This window comes from Gymnoscopelus microlampas (assembly GCF_963454915.1).
Source record: "Gymnoscopelus microlampas genome assembly, chromosome: 7".
NCBI classification, from domain to species: domain Eukaryota; kingdom Metazoa; phylum Chordata; class Actinopteri; order Myctophiformes; family Myctophidae; genus Gymnoscopelus; species Gymnoscopelus microlampas.
In genome coordinates this window covers 2,169,201-2,190,533 of record NC_139944.1, presented here as the reverse complement: position 1 = coordinate 2,190,533, position 21,333 = coordinate 2,169,201, and the positions used below count along the sequence as shown (strand labels likewise).

At 42.6% G+C, this 21,333-nt stretch overlaps 1 protein-coding gene across 2 annotated transcripts in view; it reads right to left on the bottom strand.

The window, feature by feature from the left end:
* The window catches only part of LOC311048367 (protein SSUH2 homolog), a 33,798-nt gene that overhangs the window by 11,315 nt on the left and 1,150 nt on the right, over positions 1–21,333 (bottom strand). For both annotated transcript variants that reach the window (XR_014601097.1, XM_084061620.1), the window contains exons 2-9: positions 16,375–16,500; positions 13,536–13,611; positions 10,668–10,797; positions 8,965–9,025; positions 8,694–8,815; positions 2,828–2,890; positions 2,602–2,681; positions 1,243–1,335 (exon numbers count right to left, since the gene is read on the bottom strand). Coding sequence is in view for 1 of the 2 variants with exons in the window: in XM_084061620.1 (XP_083917746.1) it covers positions 1,243–1,335; positions 2,602–2,681; positions 2,828–2,890; positions 8,694–8,815; positions 8,965–9,025; positions 10,668–10,797; positions 13,536–13,611; positions 16,375–16,500 (751 nt within the window). In the remaining variant the exon portion in view is untranslated. The remainder of the gene's footprint in view (positions 1–1,242; positions 1,336–2,601; positions 2,682–2,827; positions 2,891–8,693; positions 8,816–8,964; positions 9,026–10,667; positions 10,798–13,535; positions 13,612–16,374; positions 16,501–21,333) is intronic.

Genomic DNA, 21,333 nt, shown 5'->3' with positions numbered 1-21,333 from the left:
GATATATTGCTAATATGATAAATAAAAACAATTGATAACAACAACAAAAACACCTAGCATTAGCTCCCAGTACTTACAACAACACCTACCATCCGCTCCCAGTACTTACAACAACACTACCATCAGCTCCTAATACTTACAACACCTACCATCAGCTCCTAATACTTACAACAACACCTACCATCAGCTCCCAATACTTACAACAACACCTATCAACAGCTCCCAGTACTTACAACACCACCTACCATCAGCTCCTGATACTTACAACAACACCTACCATCAGCTCCCAGTACTTAAACAACACTACCATCAGCTCCTAATACTTACAACAACACCTACCATCAGCTCCTAATACTTACAACAACAAACACGACTTGCCGGCACCCAAGCCGTGCCACTCAAACGCTGAGTTGGCGGTGCCTGGGATCGAACCCAGTACCTTGAGTTTCAAAGGCGAGAGCAGAGCTCTACCGACTGAGCTACCCAGACACATCAGAGAGAATCGTTTCAGGAGAGACAAGTCAAATAAAATATACTGGAGCACTCGACTGGTCTGCACGTGTTTATTATTTTGCAGTCTTCTCTCAGAGTCTCAGTTTGACTCTGAGGAAGACGAAGGTCCGTGCTCCAGTATATTTGATTTTGGTAGTCTCTCTCCTGAAAGGCCCAGGTATTATTCCCTCAACAAGTTGTCCCTGTTGAGCACAGACGAGCCCTTCTACCCTCAACTGGCTGAAGCACGCTGGACTTCTCGTTGTTCCTACCCAGACACATATTGTGATCAATGGTATCGGTCATTGACAGTCACTTATTTGTATATTTGTATATTGTTATTCGTCATTTGCTCTGTGAATGGTTGGTTTTCAAATCTTATAAGGCAAACAGAAAATATATGTACTGTTCCAGGGCTCAATGATGAAAACTATTCATTCATCACATTTAATTGTGAGAAAATTAATCGTACACAAAGATTTCATGATCGTGACACCACTAGTAGCCACACTCATTAAACACCACATTCATTATTCCATAAACGTATGTGTTCACATGTATACTGTATATTCTTTCACATGTATACTTTGTGTGCGGTCGTTTCCCTCGGGGGTCCAGGCCTCAGATGGGCCCGGCCGTGGCCTCCCGCACCGGAAAAACAGGCACTCCTCCTTCCGCGTTTTCCACTTGTACTGGTTTCCCACATGTACTGTAACGTGTGTGTGTGTGTGTGTGTGTGTGTGTACTGACCATTCCACTTTCAGGTTGATGTAGGTCAGCAGTTGTCTCTTCCCATCGCATGTCTTACAGTCCTCACAGCCCCGCCCCTGACAGTCTGAGCACCTGCGCGCGCGCGCACACACACGCACACACATACGCTCTTTTAGTTCAAGTAGACAACATTTTCAGCCGATAACAAAATAGCAGATATACAGTAGATGGAGCCATTTAACCACTTAAACCCCAGTAATCTTAGAGAAATTGACTCGGGTTAGAACTGTACTTTGACCACTTTTCCCCCCGCCTAAAAATAGCCGATCGATCGACAGGCTCACAACTCGTAGCAACGCGACGCATTGTGAGTGTGTAAATCTGCTATTGTTTGGCTAATGTTCCCCTCAGAATATGGACGCTGGGGTTGAAGTGCTTAACATTAATTTTAACATCAAATATCACTAAATGAAAAGATCACCAGCACACTTGAAGTGAAGTGAACGGTAGTGGGGTAACTCGTTCTTCCACCTTGAGTCATCCTAGTCTAATGCAGAGGTCTAGGTTATAGGTGAGTTCTGGGTTGCAAGTTGAGAAGCATTCTCACAAGCTTTTTTTGGGAAGTCTATAATGTTGTCTTCAATGGCTTGTGCAGTGGTTCTTGTGCAGTGGTGGTTCTCAGTGGTTCTCAAATCATTTGGGGACCCCCAAGGGTGATTTTTGGGGGTCGCCATATGGTTTGCTTAATGTGCTACATTGTTTTCTCACTCAACAGTAAACAAACCAACATGCAGTACAAGTGTATACAGGGTATCTGCACATTTGTGCGGAACTGACAATTTAAGGACTTTCCAGACCTTTTAAATACCTCTAAAATGAAAATAATAATAATAATAAATGGCCAATAATAATAAAATACCATTACTGCGTCTAAAGTAATCAACAAACTATACAATACAAATTGTCAAACATTGGCCAAATTGTCAAATATTACCTAAGAAAGGTGCAAATATTGTGAGCTTGTAGATCTGCTATTTTCACAAAATGTATCTGTGGAACAGAGTTAAACAAAATCGGATGGCTCAACTCCTCCAATTCCAAGTGCTTGTCAGGGTGGGGGTGTCCCTAGTTCAAATATGATTATTTTGAGAACCACCGTGCTAGTGTACCATGCAATGTAAACATAGTAACTTGTAACTGTAGACGGCGCGCGCACACACACACACACACACACACACACACACACACACACACACACACACACACACACACACACACACACACACACACACACACACACACACACACACACACACACACACACACACACACACACACATACTGTACACACACACACACACACACACACACACACACACACACACAGTTGACTCCTACCTCTCTCGTCCTGAACCGTTGCAGTGACTACAACTCTCTTCATCTTTCCTCCCATCTCCATTACACACCCAACACCGTTTCTACACACACACGCACACACACACACACACACACACACACACACACAAAAGGCAGAAATAATACATTGCGTCGGTTTTCCACCCGAAAAAAATGATAAATAGAATGCAACACATGGTAGTACATTTGTATTATGAATTGTTCTTACCGATCCAGAGCCGTCACATGTTTCACATCGCATCGTCCCACTGGCATGACAGCTATGACACTCCTACACACACACACACACACACACACACACACACACACACACACACACACACACACACACACACACACACACACACACACACACACACACACACACACACACACACACACACACACACACACACACACACACAGGGTGAAATAATAATGAACAACTAAAGTTGACACAGCTATAGTATTATTATTGTTGTTGTAGTATACATATGTTGCATAGGGCTCTTTCTTTCCCTGATTCAGGTCTGTAAGGCAACAACTATGGCAGTTTGCAACACTGCAGCGTAGCTGCCTCCTAGTGGTTCTTCAGGGTAAAACTGAAGCTTTCCCAGTGACAACAGAAGGACATGGATAATGAGGTCTGTCTGCTTTCACATGTAAACTAAACTATACATCTGCACCCGACAAAACTATACATCTACACCCGACCATTATTTCTCAATAATAATAATAAAATAATAATTATTATTATTAGTTATTCTTGTTATTTCTATAATTATTATCATTATCATTAACCCTTATCATTATTATTATAGGGAAAAGTGATAATTTGATTCCACACTTTTATGTCCGTGGATGTAAGGTTCAAGGTTCAAGGTTCAACTTTATTCATGTCCCAAAAAAGGGCAAATAGGTTTACAACAAGAGTTAGCAAAACATATTACATACATTAAACATATCTCTCGCTGCCGGTCGCTGCGTGCGCAAGCGCCCAGTTCCCTCATTGCAAGAATTGGGAGGGGGGGGGGGGGGGGGGGGGGGGGGGGGGGGGAATGGAATGGATTCTCCTCGTTTTACGATTTGTCTGCATAAATATTTGATCGATATGTCCTTTAATCAGAGAGGTGTCTTGTGGGGAAATGTCAACATTTAGTCAATATCTTGTGTAATAAAATCCTCTGTAATATCAGCAGACACTTCATCACAGGACCTACCGGGACATTCTATGCAAACCACAGCACCTTTTCTGGTTCGGGGCCCATCTGAAAATCTCGTAAAGTGTCCGCGGCCCACCGGCTGCCGTGCTAAGTGGTCAGATGGGTGGGCCACGTGCATTTCTTTCAGATCATGTTTATTTTAATGATCAATCGATCTGATGGCGTTCCAGCTTGGTTCAATGGAACGAACATAGTATACTTTAAAGGGGCTACACCATGAATTTGAAAAATAATAATAATATTTAAAATCATATTGTTTATGTCCCTCAAACGTTTTTCAAAAGGTTTGAGCCTAAATCAAGCCTCAGATATACTCATTCCAACTAACTTCTCTCTGGCTTATAAAGCACTTTCACCTGCAATACCACATTGTCCTGTTTGGCACGGGGCGCTATTGAGCCAGTTTGTATGCATGTTATGTCCTGGTTCTGTGTGGAAAAGTTTTTGTTTTTTTTTTACTTTTTTTTTTTTTTTGTTAGAACTGAAAAACGTGAGGAATTGTTCCCAGACGTGACGTAGGCAGGGGGAACAAATCTGACGGACTGTTTTCAGACCAATTTACATAAAAACCACAGATAGCCTATGAAAGCCTGCATGCTCGAAGTCGGGTATTTGTTGGAACAGAAGAGAGGTGGGGGAGACCAAAAACACACAAAAATGAAGAAAAAGTTAAAATTCATGGTGTAGCCCCTTTAAGTTATTATTTTGTCAGTATGAAAAAATATTTTACTTTCATTTTGTTTGCTTTTTTTTCTTTTTTTTTTGATTATCATTAAAATATTAAGTGTTTAGTCAATTATTTGGGGGCCCACTTGCAATATCTTGGTGGCCCACCGGTGGACCCCAAACCAATGAATCACCTCCATCTCTGAGGACCCCTAAATTATTGTGCATTTGGCCGTGGACCCCCATCTGAAAATATATATATATATTTTTTTTGTTGTTAAAACGTTTTTTTTTTTGTGTAAGAAATGTAGTATATTTGCCGATGTATATTTGCTGGGGACCCCCTCGAAACCCCTCACAGTGGAATCCACTGTGAATGACTTTAGCCTTTCTGCTTCACTCGCTCACTCCGCACCCGGCCCTCCAGCTTAACCCGGAAATGGTTCATGTCCCAAAACAGTAACTTGCTTTTGGAGGTGCCGAGACCAGTGTTCATTTTGCCGACTAAAACTATGACGAAACATGTCCGTTGACTACCTTTTTTCACTGACTGAAAAACTAAGCTATGATGACTAAAACTATGAGTAAATATATTGACAATTTCGTCAACAAATAAAACTAAACTATCATGGGAGGGACCAGTGGTGTAAAGTAACTAAGTACATTTACTTAAGTACTGTACTAATTCTTACATTTTTTAGGTACTTTTACTTTACTGGAGTATTTCCAATTGTCTATACTTTTACTTCTACTCCACTACATCTCAGAGGCAAATATTGTACTTTTACTCCACTACAATTATTTGAAAACTTTAGTTACTAGTTACTTTTCAGATATATATTACCAGTAAGACTCCCTAATCGGGAGATAAGCGACCGTAGGTCACATGTATACAGAAGAGGGCTGTAACGGCGATTGGTTCCTAGTTGTGTGGGCAATGTGTGTGTGTGTGGTGTGGGAGAGAGAGTGTGTTTATAGGGGAAAGGAGGGATTGTTTGTGGGGGGCAAGCCCCCGAGTTACGGCATTTTATGTGAGCTGCAGTGGCAGGGGGTCCTCCACTGGGGGCGCCACCACTTTTGCATCCGTTCTGGAGCACCAGGAGTGGGTGGTCCCCGGGAATGCCCCGTGAGCAGCCCCGTTGGGGTGGTCATTTGGTAATTTGTCCACATGTGCTCATTTTTTACACTTGGGGGTCCCCGAGGCAGCTGGGGGTCCCTGGAGCTCCGGGGGTCCTTGAAGGGTGTAGTTTGGCAGGTAAGGAGTGTGTGTGCAAAATGTGGCATGGATCGGGGCAATGGGTGCGGAGATATGAGCAGGGCAAAAGTGTGACGTGTGTGACGGAGTGACGGAGTGACGGACGGACACCTGGAGCAGCTTTCTGTAGTAAGTGCGACCTACGGTCGCAATGATATTACCAGTAAGACTCCCTAATCGGGAGATAAGCGACCGTAGCTGCAGTGGCAGGGGGTCCTCCACTGGGGGCGCCACCACTTTTGCATCCGTTCTGGAGCACCAGGAGTGGGTGGTCCCCGGGAATGCCCCGTGAGCAGCCCCGTTGGGGTGGTCATTTGGTAATTTGTCCACATGTGCTCATTTTTTACACTTGGGGGTCCCCGAGGCAGCTGGGGGTCCCTGGAGCTCCGGGGGTCCTTGGAGGGTGTAGTTTGGCAGGTAAGGAGTGTGTGTGCAAAATCTGGCATGGATCGGGGCAACGGGTGCGGAGATATGAGCAGGGCAAAAGTGTGACGTGTAGCTGCAGTGGCAGGGGGTCCTCCACTGGGGGCGCCACCACTTTTGCATCCGTTCTGGAGCACCAGGAGTGGGTGGTCCCCGGGAATGCCCCGTGAGCAGCCCCGTTGGGGTGGTCATTTGGTAATTTGTCCACATGTGCTCATTTTTTACACTTGGGGGTCCCCGAGGCAGCTGGGGGTCCCTGGAGCTCCGGGGGTCCTTGGAGGGTGTAGTTTGGCAGGTAAGGAGTGTGTGTGCAAAATCTGGCATGGATCGGGGCAACGGGTGCGGAGATATGAGCAGGGCAAAAGTGTGACGGACGTGTGTGACGGAGTGACGGGACGTGTGTGACGCACGGACACCTGGAGCAGGTTTCTATAGTAAATGCGACCTACGGTCGCAATAAAACATACATTAATCACTTCAGCCCTATTTTATACATGGGCTATTTGAAAATAGCCGATCTACATAGCCTACATAGCCGACATCACAACGCGTCGCGATGCGACGCGTTGTGAGCTTGTAGATCGGCTATTTTCAAACATTTTAGTACTTTTACTTTTGGTACTTTAGGTATATTTTAATGCCACTACTTTTGTACTTTTACTCAAGTAACATTTTGAACACATGCCTTTTACTTGTTAGATTATTTCTACATTGCAGTATTGATACTTTTACTTGAGTAGAAAATATGAGTACTTTTTCCACCACTGGGAGGGACTAGTGGAGAAGAGATCCAGTAGAACTAAGACAAGTAATTTTATGCTTGGCTAAGCATGGGTGTCACGCTCCGAAAATAGCCAATCTACAAGATTGCAGATGTAGCAGATTATCTTTATACAGAGCAATTTACAGTAAGCAAGGTAAACACATGCATAGAATGCAAAGAGAAAGTGCAATGCCTCAGTAAACTAGGATCACAGGTAAACCAAGAACCTAGCATCAGTCTTAACAGTATAATATCAACAAATAAATAATCTGTGCATTGAAACTATACAAACTATAGGATAACAAGTCCTTAACCCATTAAGACCTGGAACTGTGTCATTTTTAGATTTGAGCTAAAAAGCATTATTTTACACTTTGGGCTATTCAAAAATAGCAGATATACAAGCTCATAGCGCGGCACCGAGTGCCACGCTATGAGCTTGTATATCTGCTATTTTTTAAAAATTGTGAAAATGTGTGCAAATCTTTGAATATATATATTTTTAAAGCGAACATTTTTAACTCAAATCTTTGCTTCTGGGGGTCCCTGGAACAAGATATTTTGATGGGGGTCCGCGGCCAAATACATATAATTTTGGGGGTCCTTGACATGAAAAAGGTTGAGCACCACTGATATAGAAACATACGTTTTTCAGAAAACTGTTGAGATTTAGGAGACATGTAGAATCGGCTTCAGGTCTCAATGTTAAGTGAAATTAAGTGAACCAGGCATCTGTCAGGTTCAACAGAGAAATACAACGTTTGATGTACAACATGATGCAGAAGCAGCGAGCGAGCGAGCAGGCAGGAATGTGAGTATTGGAACGTGTCCATCATAATATTATACAAAATGACATGTGGAGCAGGGAGGAGGCCAGTACAGGCAGGAATGTGACTATTTGAATCTGCCCAACCGGCTTGATTCCTCCGGACTCACGTCTAATCCTCTCCTCCTCGCTCGGGGGCGGGACAATAGGCTCTATGCAATATGGAAGGAAAGTGGGCTTCTTCCTTACTTCCTTGTTACCAATAACACTAAAATGAAGGCTCTGTGGAACCAAATGGATGTGTTACACTCTCAGAGTTACACACCCGTAAGAGGCCATTTGGAACCCCCTCAGGGAACCATGAGGGTCCCTGGACCACACTTTGAGACCCACTGGTGTAACAGAGTGTTTCCAGTGAGCCAACATACACAATATCAGCACCCTGACTCTGTTTGACCAGAATGGAACAGAGCCTTCAATAGTATCCTTGGTAAAATGTTAAGGAAGTAAGGAAGAGGCCCAATTTCTTTCCAATGTGTCTGCTGTGCGTAGAGCCTCTTGGGCTAGAGAGAACCACTGTCTTAGAGCAGTGTTTTAATTGGTTAGAGAGAAAACTACCGTCTTAAAGCAGTGTTTTGATTGGCTAGAGAGAAAACCACTGTCTCAGAGCAGTGTTCTGATTGGCTAGAGAGAGAACCACTGTCTTGGATCAGTGTTTTGATTGGCTAGAGAGAGAAACACTGTCTTAGATCAGTGTTTTGATTGGCTAGAGAGAGAGCCACTGTCTTGGATCAGTGTTTTGATTGGCTAGACAGAGAACCACCGTCTTGGATCAGTGTTTTGATTGGCTAGAGAGAGAACCACTGTCTTAGATCAGTGTTTTGATTGGCTAGAGAGAGAACCACTAACCACTGTCTTGGATCAGTGTTTTGATTGGCTAGAGAGAGAACCACTGTCTTAGATCAGTGTTTCTAAGGACATGTTGCACTGACCAATCACCTTTATGGAAGAGGTGTAAGGCACACGGATGTCCTGGGTGTGATTGGTGAAGAGCTCAGGGGGCGTGGCCTGGATCTCCCACGGCCGAGGGGCCGTCTCTGTGTAGAAGTCCGCCGGCTCGCCTATCAATCAAAGACAACAGCTGTCAATCGAAATATGTCAACACCTGTCAACGTGTTTATGTGCTAATGAGGAGACTAGCAACCGAGGAAAGTTATCTCACAATAAAGTTGGCCCCCCACAAAAAAAAGGTGTGTGTGTGCACGTGTACCTTCATGAGGTTTGTGGGCCCACTCCGTTGACCTGGACTCAGTGAAGGTCTCCAGTCGATACTACACACACACACACACACACACACACACACGCGCGCACACGCACACGCACACGTACAACAAATAAACAACGTTATCTTCAGTTTCTCATACATAAAATAAACGAGGGCTATAGTCTTTTGCGTCTCGGCCCTCTCCCCCGACCCACAGTAGAGTGATTTCACGTTACATGGGACATTAAGTGGGACAGCTACCGTATACTTTGTAATAATCGGCAAAATCGGTCAATATCCTAAAGTTGAATTATTATTATTATCAATATTATAATGATAATTATTATTACACTTGCCACTAAATTGCCACTAAACAGTGGGTTATTCTAAAACGTTATTACTCTGAGTTGAGGTAACAACAAGGAGATCGGATTTGATTACAAACTGTGACAAATCCAAACATTTGAAAACAGCAGCTGCTGTTTCTGTCAAGGTGTATCCAATCTAGTGTCTGTAATCTGTTAAATCCGAGGTACATGAAATTATAAAGTTCTGTCTGTTTCTGTCAACAAAACAGACGGCTGTCACATCAAAACTGGTGACCTGACCTGTGGATTGGTTGGTTTCAACTAGTGGTCACCAAATTCAATAGTGGCAGCCACACATTGACAAGCTTACCATGTGTTATCACTGCATTTATTAGGAGAATAAATTCGGCCCAAGCCTAGTCCTGGGTCCTTGCTCCCTCTTCTGATGTATCTGAATACGTCCACAGTGGTCTAGTAAACACACTACTGAAGCGGCTAGCTTCAGTAGCAAAGCTGGACTGAGACAAAAATTTGGCCCAGACTTTTTGGCCCAGACCAGCCCACCACAACCAGCGTGCAGATACTCTACCACCCGCCCCGCAGAGAAACATAAACACACATACCCTTAATACCACCACTTTTACCTAAAGACATTCCTTCATGTTCTGGAGCCTTGAGTAAAATAACTACACAACCCATAAACAACTACACAACCTATACATGTGATAGTTAGCCTACAGTACTCAATAACAAGGAGAGCGTGTTGCCCTTATAAAGAGGATGCTGGCTAAAGAACATCATGGCACTGGCAGCAAGCTAGCTTACTCTAGGAAGATAACCTCCACCTATTACAAATCTGGGCATGAGCAGTAGAGAACTATTATGAATGGGTGAAGTATGAACATGATTACATGCAAAAATCAGTCTGCATGCAATCAGAATTTTAGCTGGTTCACTAAAGTATAGAAAACAAGGGTAGGTAACAGGGCAAGAATTTCACGGCGGCCATGGCCGTCGTTGCCCCTCTCTTTGGCCGTGTGCCCCTTGAAAAATACATGCCCTAAAGGCCACAGTGGCCTTGAAGCCCCCGCTGCCCACGCTGATGTCACGTTTCCCCTCTGCGCTATCTACCTGTCAATACGGTAGACACAGTGGTCTGGTTGATATTCTAAATACTTTATGGACAACTTCAACTGTACAGTAATTTTTGGGCCGCGCAGCCGAAGATTACCGTAATGATTCTAAAGCGGGGGAAAAAAAACAGACTGAAATGGGACTCACTCTTTCATTGTTGTCGCCCAGGTTGTACCTAAACCCTAACCTTAACCTTAACCCTAATCTCACAAGCTCTATGCCTAACCGAGACTAGGTACGAGACAGTAAAAATGTAATGGAAATTACTCTGTAGGTGTGGTAGGGCTCCATGGTAGTGATCACTCCGTCCACAGCAGGTGACTTGCTGTAGCAGCAGTTGGACGAGGCGTAGTCTTGGAAGGCATCCCGCGCTGCGTCCTCAGTCAGCGACGGAATACTGCATGAATGAAGTGCAACAAGGTATAAATACACAGAACTTGTTTTATTTTACTTCAGTATCAATACTACAATGTAGTGCCGATACACTAATTTCACGATACACGATATTGGGCTCACAATATCGATACGATACATTTTTTATTATGAAAATATATGGGGGGGGGGGGGGGAAGCAAATGCAAACAAATTCTTCTGTTTTTCCATTATTATTATTGCAAAAAAAACGCCAAATAGATACATATCGTCACAAAAACGTATCGCGATATATCGGCACACCCCTACTAGAATGTAGAAATACTCTAGTAAAAAAAAGTAAAAGTACAAAAATATCGGTATCAAAATGTACTTTAAGTACCAAAAGTAGTAAGTACCTTAAGTTTTCATATAATTCTAGTGGAGTAAAAGTACAATATTTGCCTCTGAGATGCAGTGGAGTAGAAGTAAAAGTACTGAAAATTGGAAATAAAATGCATTTTTTATTTTAAATACATTTTACTTAAGTACAGTACTTGAGTAAATGTACTTTACAATACTGCATGAAGTACAAGAAACAACTGGTTAACCTGTGAACCCAACCCACCATGCCTACTCCTCATGATTTCAGCTGTATAGACATGGTTTCCTTCATTTTAATGCCAGGAGTTTGGCGCCTAAGCTTGCCGTTTTTACAGCTCGTCAAAGCTGTTAATAAACAAACGCTGCAACTAGTCGTCACTTTCTCCCAAAGGCCAAAGGCCAGCCAATGAGGGGTTGCCAATGGCTTCCCATACTCTGAAACGAGGACCGCACAGTGAAGCTGCTGTCAAATCTGGGATAGGCTCTATTCACAGCAGCCATATTATGAAGACATTCACATATGTTACCAATGATACTAATGAAGGCTCCGTTCCATTCTGGTCAAACAGAGTCAGGGTGCTGATATTGTGCATTGTTGGCCTACTGGAAACACTCTGCTACACCAGTGGGTCTACAGTTGGGGTCCAGGGACCCTCATGGGCTTCCAAATGGCCCCTTACAGGTGTGTAACTCTGAGAGTGTACAAATGGAACCAAATGGACCCGTAAGGGTCCATTTGGTTTTCATTTGGTTTTCCTCCTCCTAGCTGTAAATTACATTTCATGTCAGTCTTGTTAGTAGCTGGTTTGAAATCACTTCCTCGACAGTTTGAATTCTTAGCTGTTCAGAAAATGGTAATCTCCCAAGAACAGATTCTGCTCTCCGCTTGAATCTGTCGGGGGGTTCGTCATATCGTGTACGCACTGGCCTACAATTGGGCGTTCCTTCAGATCAAGGAAGTTTTTGAAAGGAAAGGACAGAGTCCGTCCGTTCTCTAGATATATGACGTGACACTCACGGGTGGCAAATTCGCACCGGAAGTTCGATGAATTACATTGCAGTGGATGGAGCCGGCTGGAGCAGCTCATGAACAAACATTATTTGTGAATGATTGAGACCATTGTGAAATAATCGCTTCAGGAAAATAAAAGAAAACACATCACACATTTTTTTCTGCTGTCTTGTTTTTCCATTTACACTCTACATCATTTTATGTAGGTATCCAAAGAGCAGAGAGAGAGTAATCTCTCATAGAACAAACAGCAGAGGTCGCTGTTTTTCATTTTCAGTTGGGTCTGGCTACGCGAGACTACAGAGAGAGTAAAATTCTCACTGGGCAGCCATAAACTCCCAGGTGTTCACAGATTGATTGACAGGCATTGATTGAAAGCTGTCTGCCAATCAATCAGTCAACACCTAATCACAGCTAATACATTTTCAGTAGGAGTTTATGTAATTTCAGTAGGAGAGTAGGAGTTTCACAAGCAACAAAGTAAGTTGTCCTATTGGTAATTGTGTTATGGAAATGTTTGTAAATACATATGAAATTAATTTAAAGGACTGACCTGCAGTGGCAACTATAAGCACATTTACTAAGGTCAATTCATTGTTTTTTAATATTAAAAAACAATGAATTGTTAGTTAGTTAAAATGTATTAGCTGTGATTAGGTGTTGACTGATTGATTGGCAGACAGCTGTCAATCAATGCCTGTCAATCAATCTATGAACACCTGGGAGTTTATGGCTGCCCAGTGAGAATTTTACTCTCTCTGTAGTCTCGCGTAGCCTAACCTCGCGTCACCAGTCTTTCACGCGTAGCCAGACCCAACTGAAAATGAAAAACAGCGACCTCTGCTGTTTGTTCTATGAGAGATTACTCTCTCTCTGCTCTTTTGATACCTACATAAAATGATGTAGAGTGTAAATGGAAAAACAAGACAGCAGAAAAAAATGTGTGATGTGTTTTCTTTTATTTTCCTGAAGCGATTATTTCACAATGGTCTCAATCATTCACAAATAATGTTTGTTCATGAGCTGCTCCAGCCGGCTCCATCCACTGCAATGTAATTCATCGAACTTCCGGTGCGAATTTGCCACCCGTGAGTGTCACGTCATATATCTAGAGAACGGACGGACTCTGTCCTTTCCTTTCAAAAACTTCCTTGCTTCAGATCAGGAAGCAGGCCGCGCTTTACCCAATCAAATGTAGTGGGCGGGATTTTGAGAAAATGGTAGCAAACTCACCTCTGACCTTCTGTATTAAATGAAGCTCTGGGAAACCCAACACACAAATCATGTGGGGACCAGGCTGAGAACCACTGCTCTGGTGTATTAAATGTTCATTAATGTCCCGTCCAAATGAACAAATAAAGTTCAATAAAGTAAAGTATGTCGCTCACCTCCAGTCTGCTTGTCCTGGTGCAGGAGTGGGAGGAGCTACAGGTGTCGGGGGGGCGGGGGGAGGGAGGTAGCCACCTTGACAAGAACAAACATCAACAAACAGTCAGTGGTGGCAAAGGTACTCATATGTGTTACTTAAAGGCATAGTACGTAACTTTGCCCTCTATTTAGTACATAACAAAACAAGTATATGAATCCATGTATCCATCATCGCCATCTATAGCAGCAGTTATAAACGGGTGACTTCTTGAGACAGACCTTTGACTGGAAGGGGGAGGCAAATACGGCACACTAGGTATGTTGTGTATGAGTTACGATTCTGTCCCTATCAGGACACTAACTCGAAGGGCGCTGAGTCGGCTGAACGCTCGGCACGGCGACTCGCTCTCCTGGTGGCTCGCTCGGCGGTGCCTCTCGTGGCTCAAGTCCACTTTAGACGGCACGCCTCCGTCGTTTTAACTGTTTTTTGGCGGAGCTGTCGCCCTCTTACGTCTTAGGTTTGAGAACGGCACTTCCACATTCCTGAAGTGTGGAAGTGCCTGGGACGGCACCGTTTGACTGGAAGGTGTACCCCCTTCCAGTCAAACGTTTGACTTTTGGTCACATTTGTCCCAAGAAGTCACGATATGCATTTTGGGGAGTGAGAGTGTGTTGTAAAATCATAGAATCACTGTCTGATGGGACTGTCTGAGATAGATATTAAATCCCCTTGAGATGAGGGGGGTCATACACTGCCGCCGATTTTCCGTTGTCTCCTCTGTAAATATAGCTACTTGTATTTGTTAAAGGAGGAGTTCACCCAAAAAATGACTTATTTTCTATCAATTGCACACCCTATGAAGCCTTGAATCCATGGATTCCTGATTCCCGTCTCCTACCGGCTAATGTATCCGGTAGGAGACACAAAGTAGATTATTTGTGTCTCCTACCGGAAATACACACGGTCATCAAATAATTGTCTCCTTTAATGACATGTATAAATGTGTTAACACATTGGCTGCCATCTTTTTTTTTTTCCTACAGTAGACTGCCAGACTTTTTCCAATGAGAAAAAAAAAAGTACTTTGGAGCCGAGATACAGAATTTTTAAGTTTTAAGTTACAAGGAAGTGGATGGGAGTCTAAATCTTCGGAAAATCATATCTCCTTGGTCTTTGGGTCAAAAAAAAAAAAAAAAAACTTTTATTTTTATTTTTTATTTTTTTTGAAAGAACGCAGATCTGCGTTCTTGGCAGCGTGCGGTCTTTTGCGCAAAAGAACGCAGATCTGCGTCCATGGCAGCCAATGTGTTAATATGCTATGCTCTGTTGATGAATTGAATACATAGGACCACAATGGAAACAAGTTCCCAGAACCTTTTAGCTTTACTGTACTTCCGTGCTGTTTACATATTTGACTAATAAAGTATTGAATCAATCAATCAATCAATCAATCAATCAATGACAGGGATTATTTGTTTTGTTCATTATTGCGCTCTAAGTTATGTCATAAATTGTTGAATTTAGTAACTCACTAGTTGCAAACTAACTAGCTACTAAGCCTCTAGTAGGACTTTAGGCTCTAACTTAGAACTAGTAGGACTTTAGGCTTTAACATAGAAATAGTGGCACTTTAGACTCCAACATAGAACTGAACTAGTAGGACTTTAGGCTCTAACATAGAACTAAACTAATAAGACTTTAGACTCTAACATAGAACTGAACTAGTAGGACTTTAGGCTCTAACATAGAACTGAACTAGTAGGACTTTAGGCTCTAACATGGAACTAAACTAGAACGTTAGGCTCTAACATAGGACTGAACTTACATGGTTCTGGTGCCACCCTGCACTGGTGTGCTGCAGCATTCTGGGCCATTTGCTTCAGTGAGCGTACTGAGAGCAACATTATTATAGCTAAATAAAACTAGCAAGGTACCAGTAACAAACTTTCAAAATGTAAAAACTAAAAGTAACAAAATAACAAATAAATAGAATTTTGCACCAGACTGATGCTAGGTTCTTGGTTTAACCCATTAAGACCTGAGGCGATTCTTAAAAATGCTAACAGTTTTTTGAAAAAAAATCAAAAACTAAATGTTTTCAAGATTTAAAAAAAATAGCAGATCTACAAGCTCATAGCGCGGCACTCGGTGCCGCGCTATGAGCTTGAATATCTGCTATTTTTGAATAGCCGATGAAATCTAAAGTGACACAGATGCGTCCCAGGTATTAATGGGTTAATAATGAAACATTCAAAAACCATAATAACCTTGTACAGTGGTGAAGCTTTGAGATGACTCCTGATCTACAAGCTCACAAAAGCTTGTAGATCTGCTATTGAGCTTGTAGATCTGCTACAGGCGAAGTATAAAATAGGCCTTAATGAGTTATTAAATAATAATAATAATGTAAGTATCTTGTAACTAAAGTGTTCAAATAAATGTAGTGGCATAAAAAGTACAATATTTTCCTCTGAGATGTAGTGGAGTAGAAGGATGAAGTCGGCAATCTTTTTATAGGCTGAACACTAAACCGTAATACAGAACCATTTAGTCGATTACGTCGATTAGTTGACACATGAGCAAGATGAAGTCGGCTAAATATCGGTTTTGATATCTTTGATATTTATTATTGAATTGCCCATCAGCTATAGAGTGCACACACAGTGTAGCTGATCCCATCGCCCCAGAGGACGGGACGGTGGGCTAAAGACTGTGATTGGCTGAGGCACAACCAGCCTCGGTTTCACAAGAAAACGTCACAATACTCACTCTACCTCCTGGCATCACAGTACTGGAGTAAAAGTACTTAGTTATCACCTCCTCCCAGTGTAGAGTAAAAAGCACATGAGTTACTTTACCTCCTCCCATCACAGTGTCTTCATATCCTGGCACGGTGCCAAACATGCCGGCTGGGGGGGCCGAGGGTCCCGAGGCCAGCAGGGGGGCGTATGCAGCTCCCCCGGCCACCGGAGGGGCGTATACAGCTGCAAGACAAAAAGATAATTAAAAAAAACATTTTAATAATATCAATAATTTATATCATCCATTTACCTTACTCATATGGCTCTAAACGTTTTTTATTTTATTTTAAGGGGGAGTTTTTCAGGCGGGGGGGAGTTGTGTCGGTTTATGTTGACCAATACCCACCATTAGTGTTATATTGGAGCTTGAAATGCACAAAAATGTTGCCATAAAAATGTCACCCATTTATACACCGAAGGCGGAGGAAACCATGCAAGGCACCTGCTCATCGGAAGCAATTAGGGGTTCACACTTTACAAAGACTGTCAAGGTTTTTACTAAATAGCAGCTCTACAAGCTCACACTACAAGCTCACATTGTAGATCGGCTTTTTTTTTATATAGTCAAAATATGAGAGGGGGGTATGTCTTGTGATGTGGTAGGTGGGGGGGCGGTGGAGTATGGGGGGTGTGTGTGTGGGGGGGGGGGGGGGGGGGGGGGGGGGGTGGTAGTTTTGGAGCTTGAAATCTGCATAATTTTAGCATCAAAATATACTTTGAGTACCAAAGTAAAAGTCAGAAAATAGCAGATCTACAAGCTCATAACCCGTCACATTGTAGATCGGCTGTGTGTGGTTACTGTAGGTTTTGTATTAATAATCAAATCTGCAAAGTAACAAGTAACTAAAGCTGTCATATGCTGTAATTGTAGTGGAGTAGAAGTAACAAAAATGGAAAGGAAAGTAAGAGTACCTCAAAATTAAACTGTGCATTGTAAGCACTTGCATAGTACTTGAGTAAATATACTTAGTTACTTTGCAGCACCACTGAGCAGCCAATGACTGACAAGCTAGCTATCAACAGGTGTAGTGATTGCTAGAGTGAAGAGAGACATGGGTTTATATTAATGGTCTTATCTCAAAGTGTATACATCGCACAGCTTAGATCTTCGGATTAAATTGGAGAGCAGACCCGTGCGATCTTGGTGATGTAAAAAATATGTCTGTAGTGTAAAAAATGCCACAGTGACTTTACGAAAACACATGGCATTTATCCTCTGTCCTGCTCTCTTTAGGGGTTTTCAATTGAAATAACATTGACTTTCCCATTGACTTTTTGGGGTGTTTAAAGTTAAATGTTTCAAAAACTACAAATTATTTCAAAAAGAAAAGTACAAGCACCCGTGTCCACAGTAAGCTGGATTCTTTTACAGTTTGAATGGAGTTTCTAAGTGAAAGTATGTGGGAGTAGTTAGGTGCCATACTTTTGGGAGAGAATAAAGAAATAGTGACAATAGCTATAGTGGGTGTGGGCTCGCTGCTGCTGCAGCGAACAATAATAACGAGAATGAAAACAGCATGTCACAATTAGGCCACAACGTGAGTCAAACGTAAGGGCCAGGTTTATACAATCAGATGGGAGTTAAAAGCCAAGCAGAAGAAATGTGTTTTTAGTGAGGATTTGAAGACCGCTAAGGAGCGAGAGGACTTAATATGTAGGGGTAAACTGTTCCAGAGAATGGGGCCGGCCACGGAAAAGGCTTGGTCACCTCTGGACCTGTAGTTAGATGTGTGCTCAATCAGGAGCAGCTGGTCAGCCGACCTCAGGGCCCTGACTGGGGTGTATGGCTCTATGAGATTAGACATATACTGGGGGGCCAGCCCATTTTGGGCTTTAAAAACAAACAGTACAATCTTAAAATCAAATATAGCTGCAAGCAGCAATAATACGGGGCCAGTGAATGCAGAACTTGAGAGAAAGAAGACCATGCAATTAACAAATGAGCATTTTAAACCCTCACTAACCCTAACTTCAGTAAAACAAGGCCTAAGCCTATCCTCAAGAAACACTATGTGTAAACCTAAGAAATGCCAAAATCATCAGCATGCCAAATCATGATCACCTCAATACATTGTCAGGGACAGGATTCGTACCATCGACCCATGGACTCACAGGCTGCCTCTCTTCTCATTGAGCTAGATATATGGCCTCCCTGACAGTGTCTGTTGACATCTATAATTATTTTTCGTCCATTATGAACCAAGCCTCTGTGTCCCGAACTACTCTAGAACACTGGTTCACAAACCATTTAGCAATAAAGATTTGTTTTGTCTCCTCAGAACGAACTAGTGAAAGTAGCCGATCTACAAGCTGTTGTTTGATTGTAGATCGGCTATTTTCACAATGAAGTATGTCACACATTGTAAAAGCATACTCTCAAATAAGCATTTCATGTTATCTTTAGAAATTGCACATGCATTATTTGATGCAGTCATGTTTTGTGCGATGCAATTGAAAAGTGGAATGACCGACCTACAAACAGAGCGATAGACAGACAGAGTGAGAGAAACAGACAGCTCAATCTACTGCCATTGACTGGAATCAAACTCTCAACCTTCGGACTCACAGGCTGAGGCACTACCTGTAGTGCTATAGCTTCATCCAGGCTAACGTTGTCTGATCATAAACTTTTGCCTTCTGTCATGAACCAAGCCCCTGTTTCATAACACTAAGATCACTCGTTCACAAACCATTTACCAATAGAGGATATGCGCATGCTTAAAGTGAATGGCACATCGAGTGGCAAAGCGAGTGGCAAAGCAACATGCAAAGTGAGTTTAACATTGTTTAATGTTGTTTAATGCAATCAGATATGACTTTTCTGTTTGGATGCATGGGCTGTCAAGGCCAGAAAGTATTTTTTGACACTCAGTAGGCATTCCTGCATAACTTCCAGGTTTGATGATGATGTCACACGCATATCCTCTATAGAGAAACTGTATGTCTCCTCGAAACCGAAACCAGTGAAAGCAGCCGATCTACGAGCTCACAAAACGTTGCTATCTGAAAAGTTGTGAGATTGTAGATCGGCTATTTTCACAATGAAGTACGTCATACATTGAAAAAACATACTAAGCATTTCTGGTTATCTTTAACAATTGCATATGCATTAATTGACACAATCATGTTGTGTGCAATGCAACTTAAATGATGTCTACATCAAGTGAGGCTTGAACCGGCGACTTTGAGGTTGTAAGACACGCGCTTAAGCGAGAAGCCATTGGACCAACAGACAGAATTTGTGAAAAAAGAGATCATACAGATGATACAGTTTCACGCAAATAGCTGAAAAATCCTGGGTTTAAGTGTTTTTCAAACTGCTCAAGATTGCGGACAATCTAAGGGTGGTGCTTACTGGTCAACGTGATAGATGTGTTCCTCATGAGTCAAGGCACATGTGTAAGCAGGTCTAATGGCTGTCGGCCAAACAAGGCATGACTTTTGCCTGTTCAAAGTTTGCATTTTCAAAAAATTGCAATAGCACCCCCGTTTGACCAATTGGAGTAAGATTGGTTTCAGTGGTATTTGGAATGACCCTTTACATTTCTGCAAAGTTTCAAAGAAATGTGAGTCTGCATGTATACGGGGCAGATGAATAATTGTCATAAAACTGCGATATTCATTGGCTCATTAAAGCTTCATTTTTTCACTTATGGAAAATCCGCTGCATCGTTGAGTCGGCATAGGTCCAAAGTTCATGTCTAAAACGTTTCGTGCAGATTACTCAAAAATCCCAGGAGGAGATAGGCTTTAACTGTTTTTCATATAATTCAAAATGGTGGGAGATCTAAAGGTCAGAGGTCAAAAGTCAGGTGTGAAAGTTGTTCATCATGAGTAGACGCATATGTGTATCGAAGTTTCATGGCTGTAGGTCAAACAGGGCATGAGTTGTACCTGTTCAAAGTTGGCATTTTCAATTGAGTGCTATAGCGCCACCTTTTGACGAAAGATTGTGAGATTTATTTATTGATAATTTTTCATGACCATCTATCATATGGCCGAGTTTCGTAAAAAGTGTATGCACGGTTCAGCCAGAACTGCGAAAAGTGGCAGAAGAAGGAGAAGAAACAGAATAATGACAATAACAAAACGGAGCCATGCTGGCAGCCTGGCCCCGTAATTCTAAATTTGACGGGTAGCCAGTGGAGTGAGGCGAGGACCGGGGTGACATGATCACGCTTTCTTTTTCCAGTAAGGAGGCGAGCGGCAGCGTTCTGTATACGAGCTGTAGACGTCTACATAGAGTGAATTGCAATAATCGAGCCTTGAAGAAATAAAAGCATGGATTACCCTCTCTAGGTCAGGAGGGGAGAGATAGCCCTTAATCCTGGCCAGCAACCTAAGTTGGAAGAAGCTGGTTCTGACCACAGAGCTGATCTGTTTATCAAACATAAAATTATTATCAAACATCACAACCAGGTTTTTAACTGAGAAGTGGATGTACGGTAGACGCTAACACTAATATTTTTTTAAATTAAGGGGTGCCAACTTTTTTTGACACTGCACGGGTCTTCGCAACAGTACTGACGATTAACGTCAGGGCCAAATCATAACTTAATAGCCAACCTTGCTCTGAGGAAGCACGCTAGCATGTAGGCTATATCTGACAGACACAGCTGTGAGGAATGGATTCTCCGACCAATCAGTAGCAGTGCGTTATACCCCGCTTAGCCTAGCTCGGACCTACCCAGGAGTGGGTACTTTTTAGGCACTCATATGGTACCACTTTATCACCGCTCTACCCAATTCCTTGTAGTGGAAACCGTGGTACAAGTGGGCGGTGTGGGATGGGGTGGGGTGAGGCCATGCCATTGAAATTCTGCATAACTCTGAGGACCCCCAAGGGATCCCACACCCACTGTTGAAGACCCCCACTTGATACAATGTTTTAATCTCTGAGACCTATTCGCTGTAAATAGGCCACGCCCATGTCCACATTATTTTTTTCCCACAGAGTTCTGTCTGTCTGTCTGTCTGTCTGTCTGTCTGTCTGTCTACATGGCATGCACTGTCTGT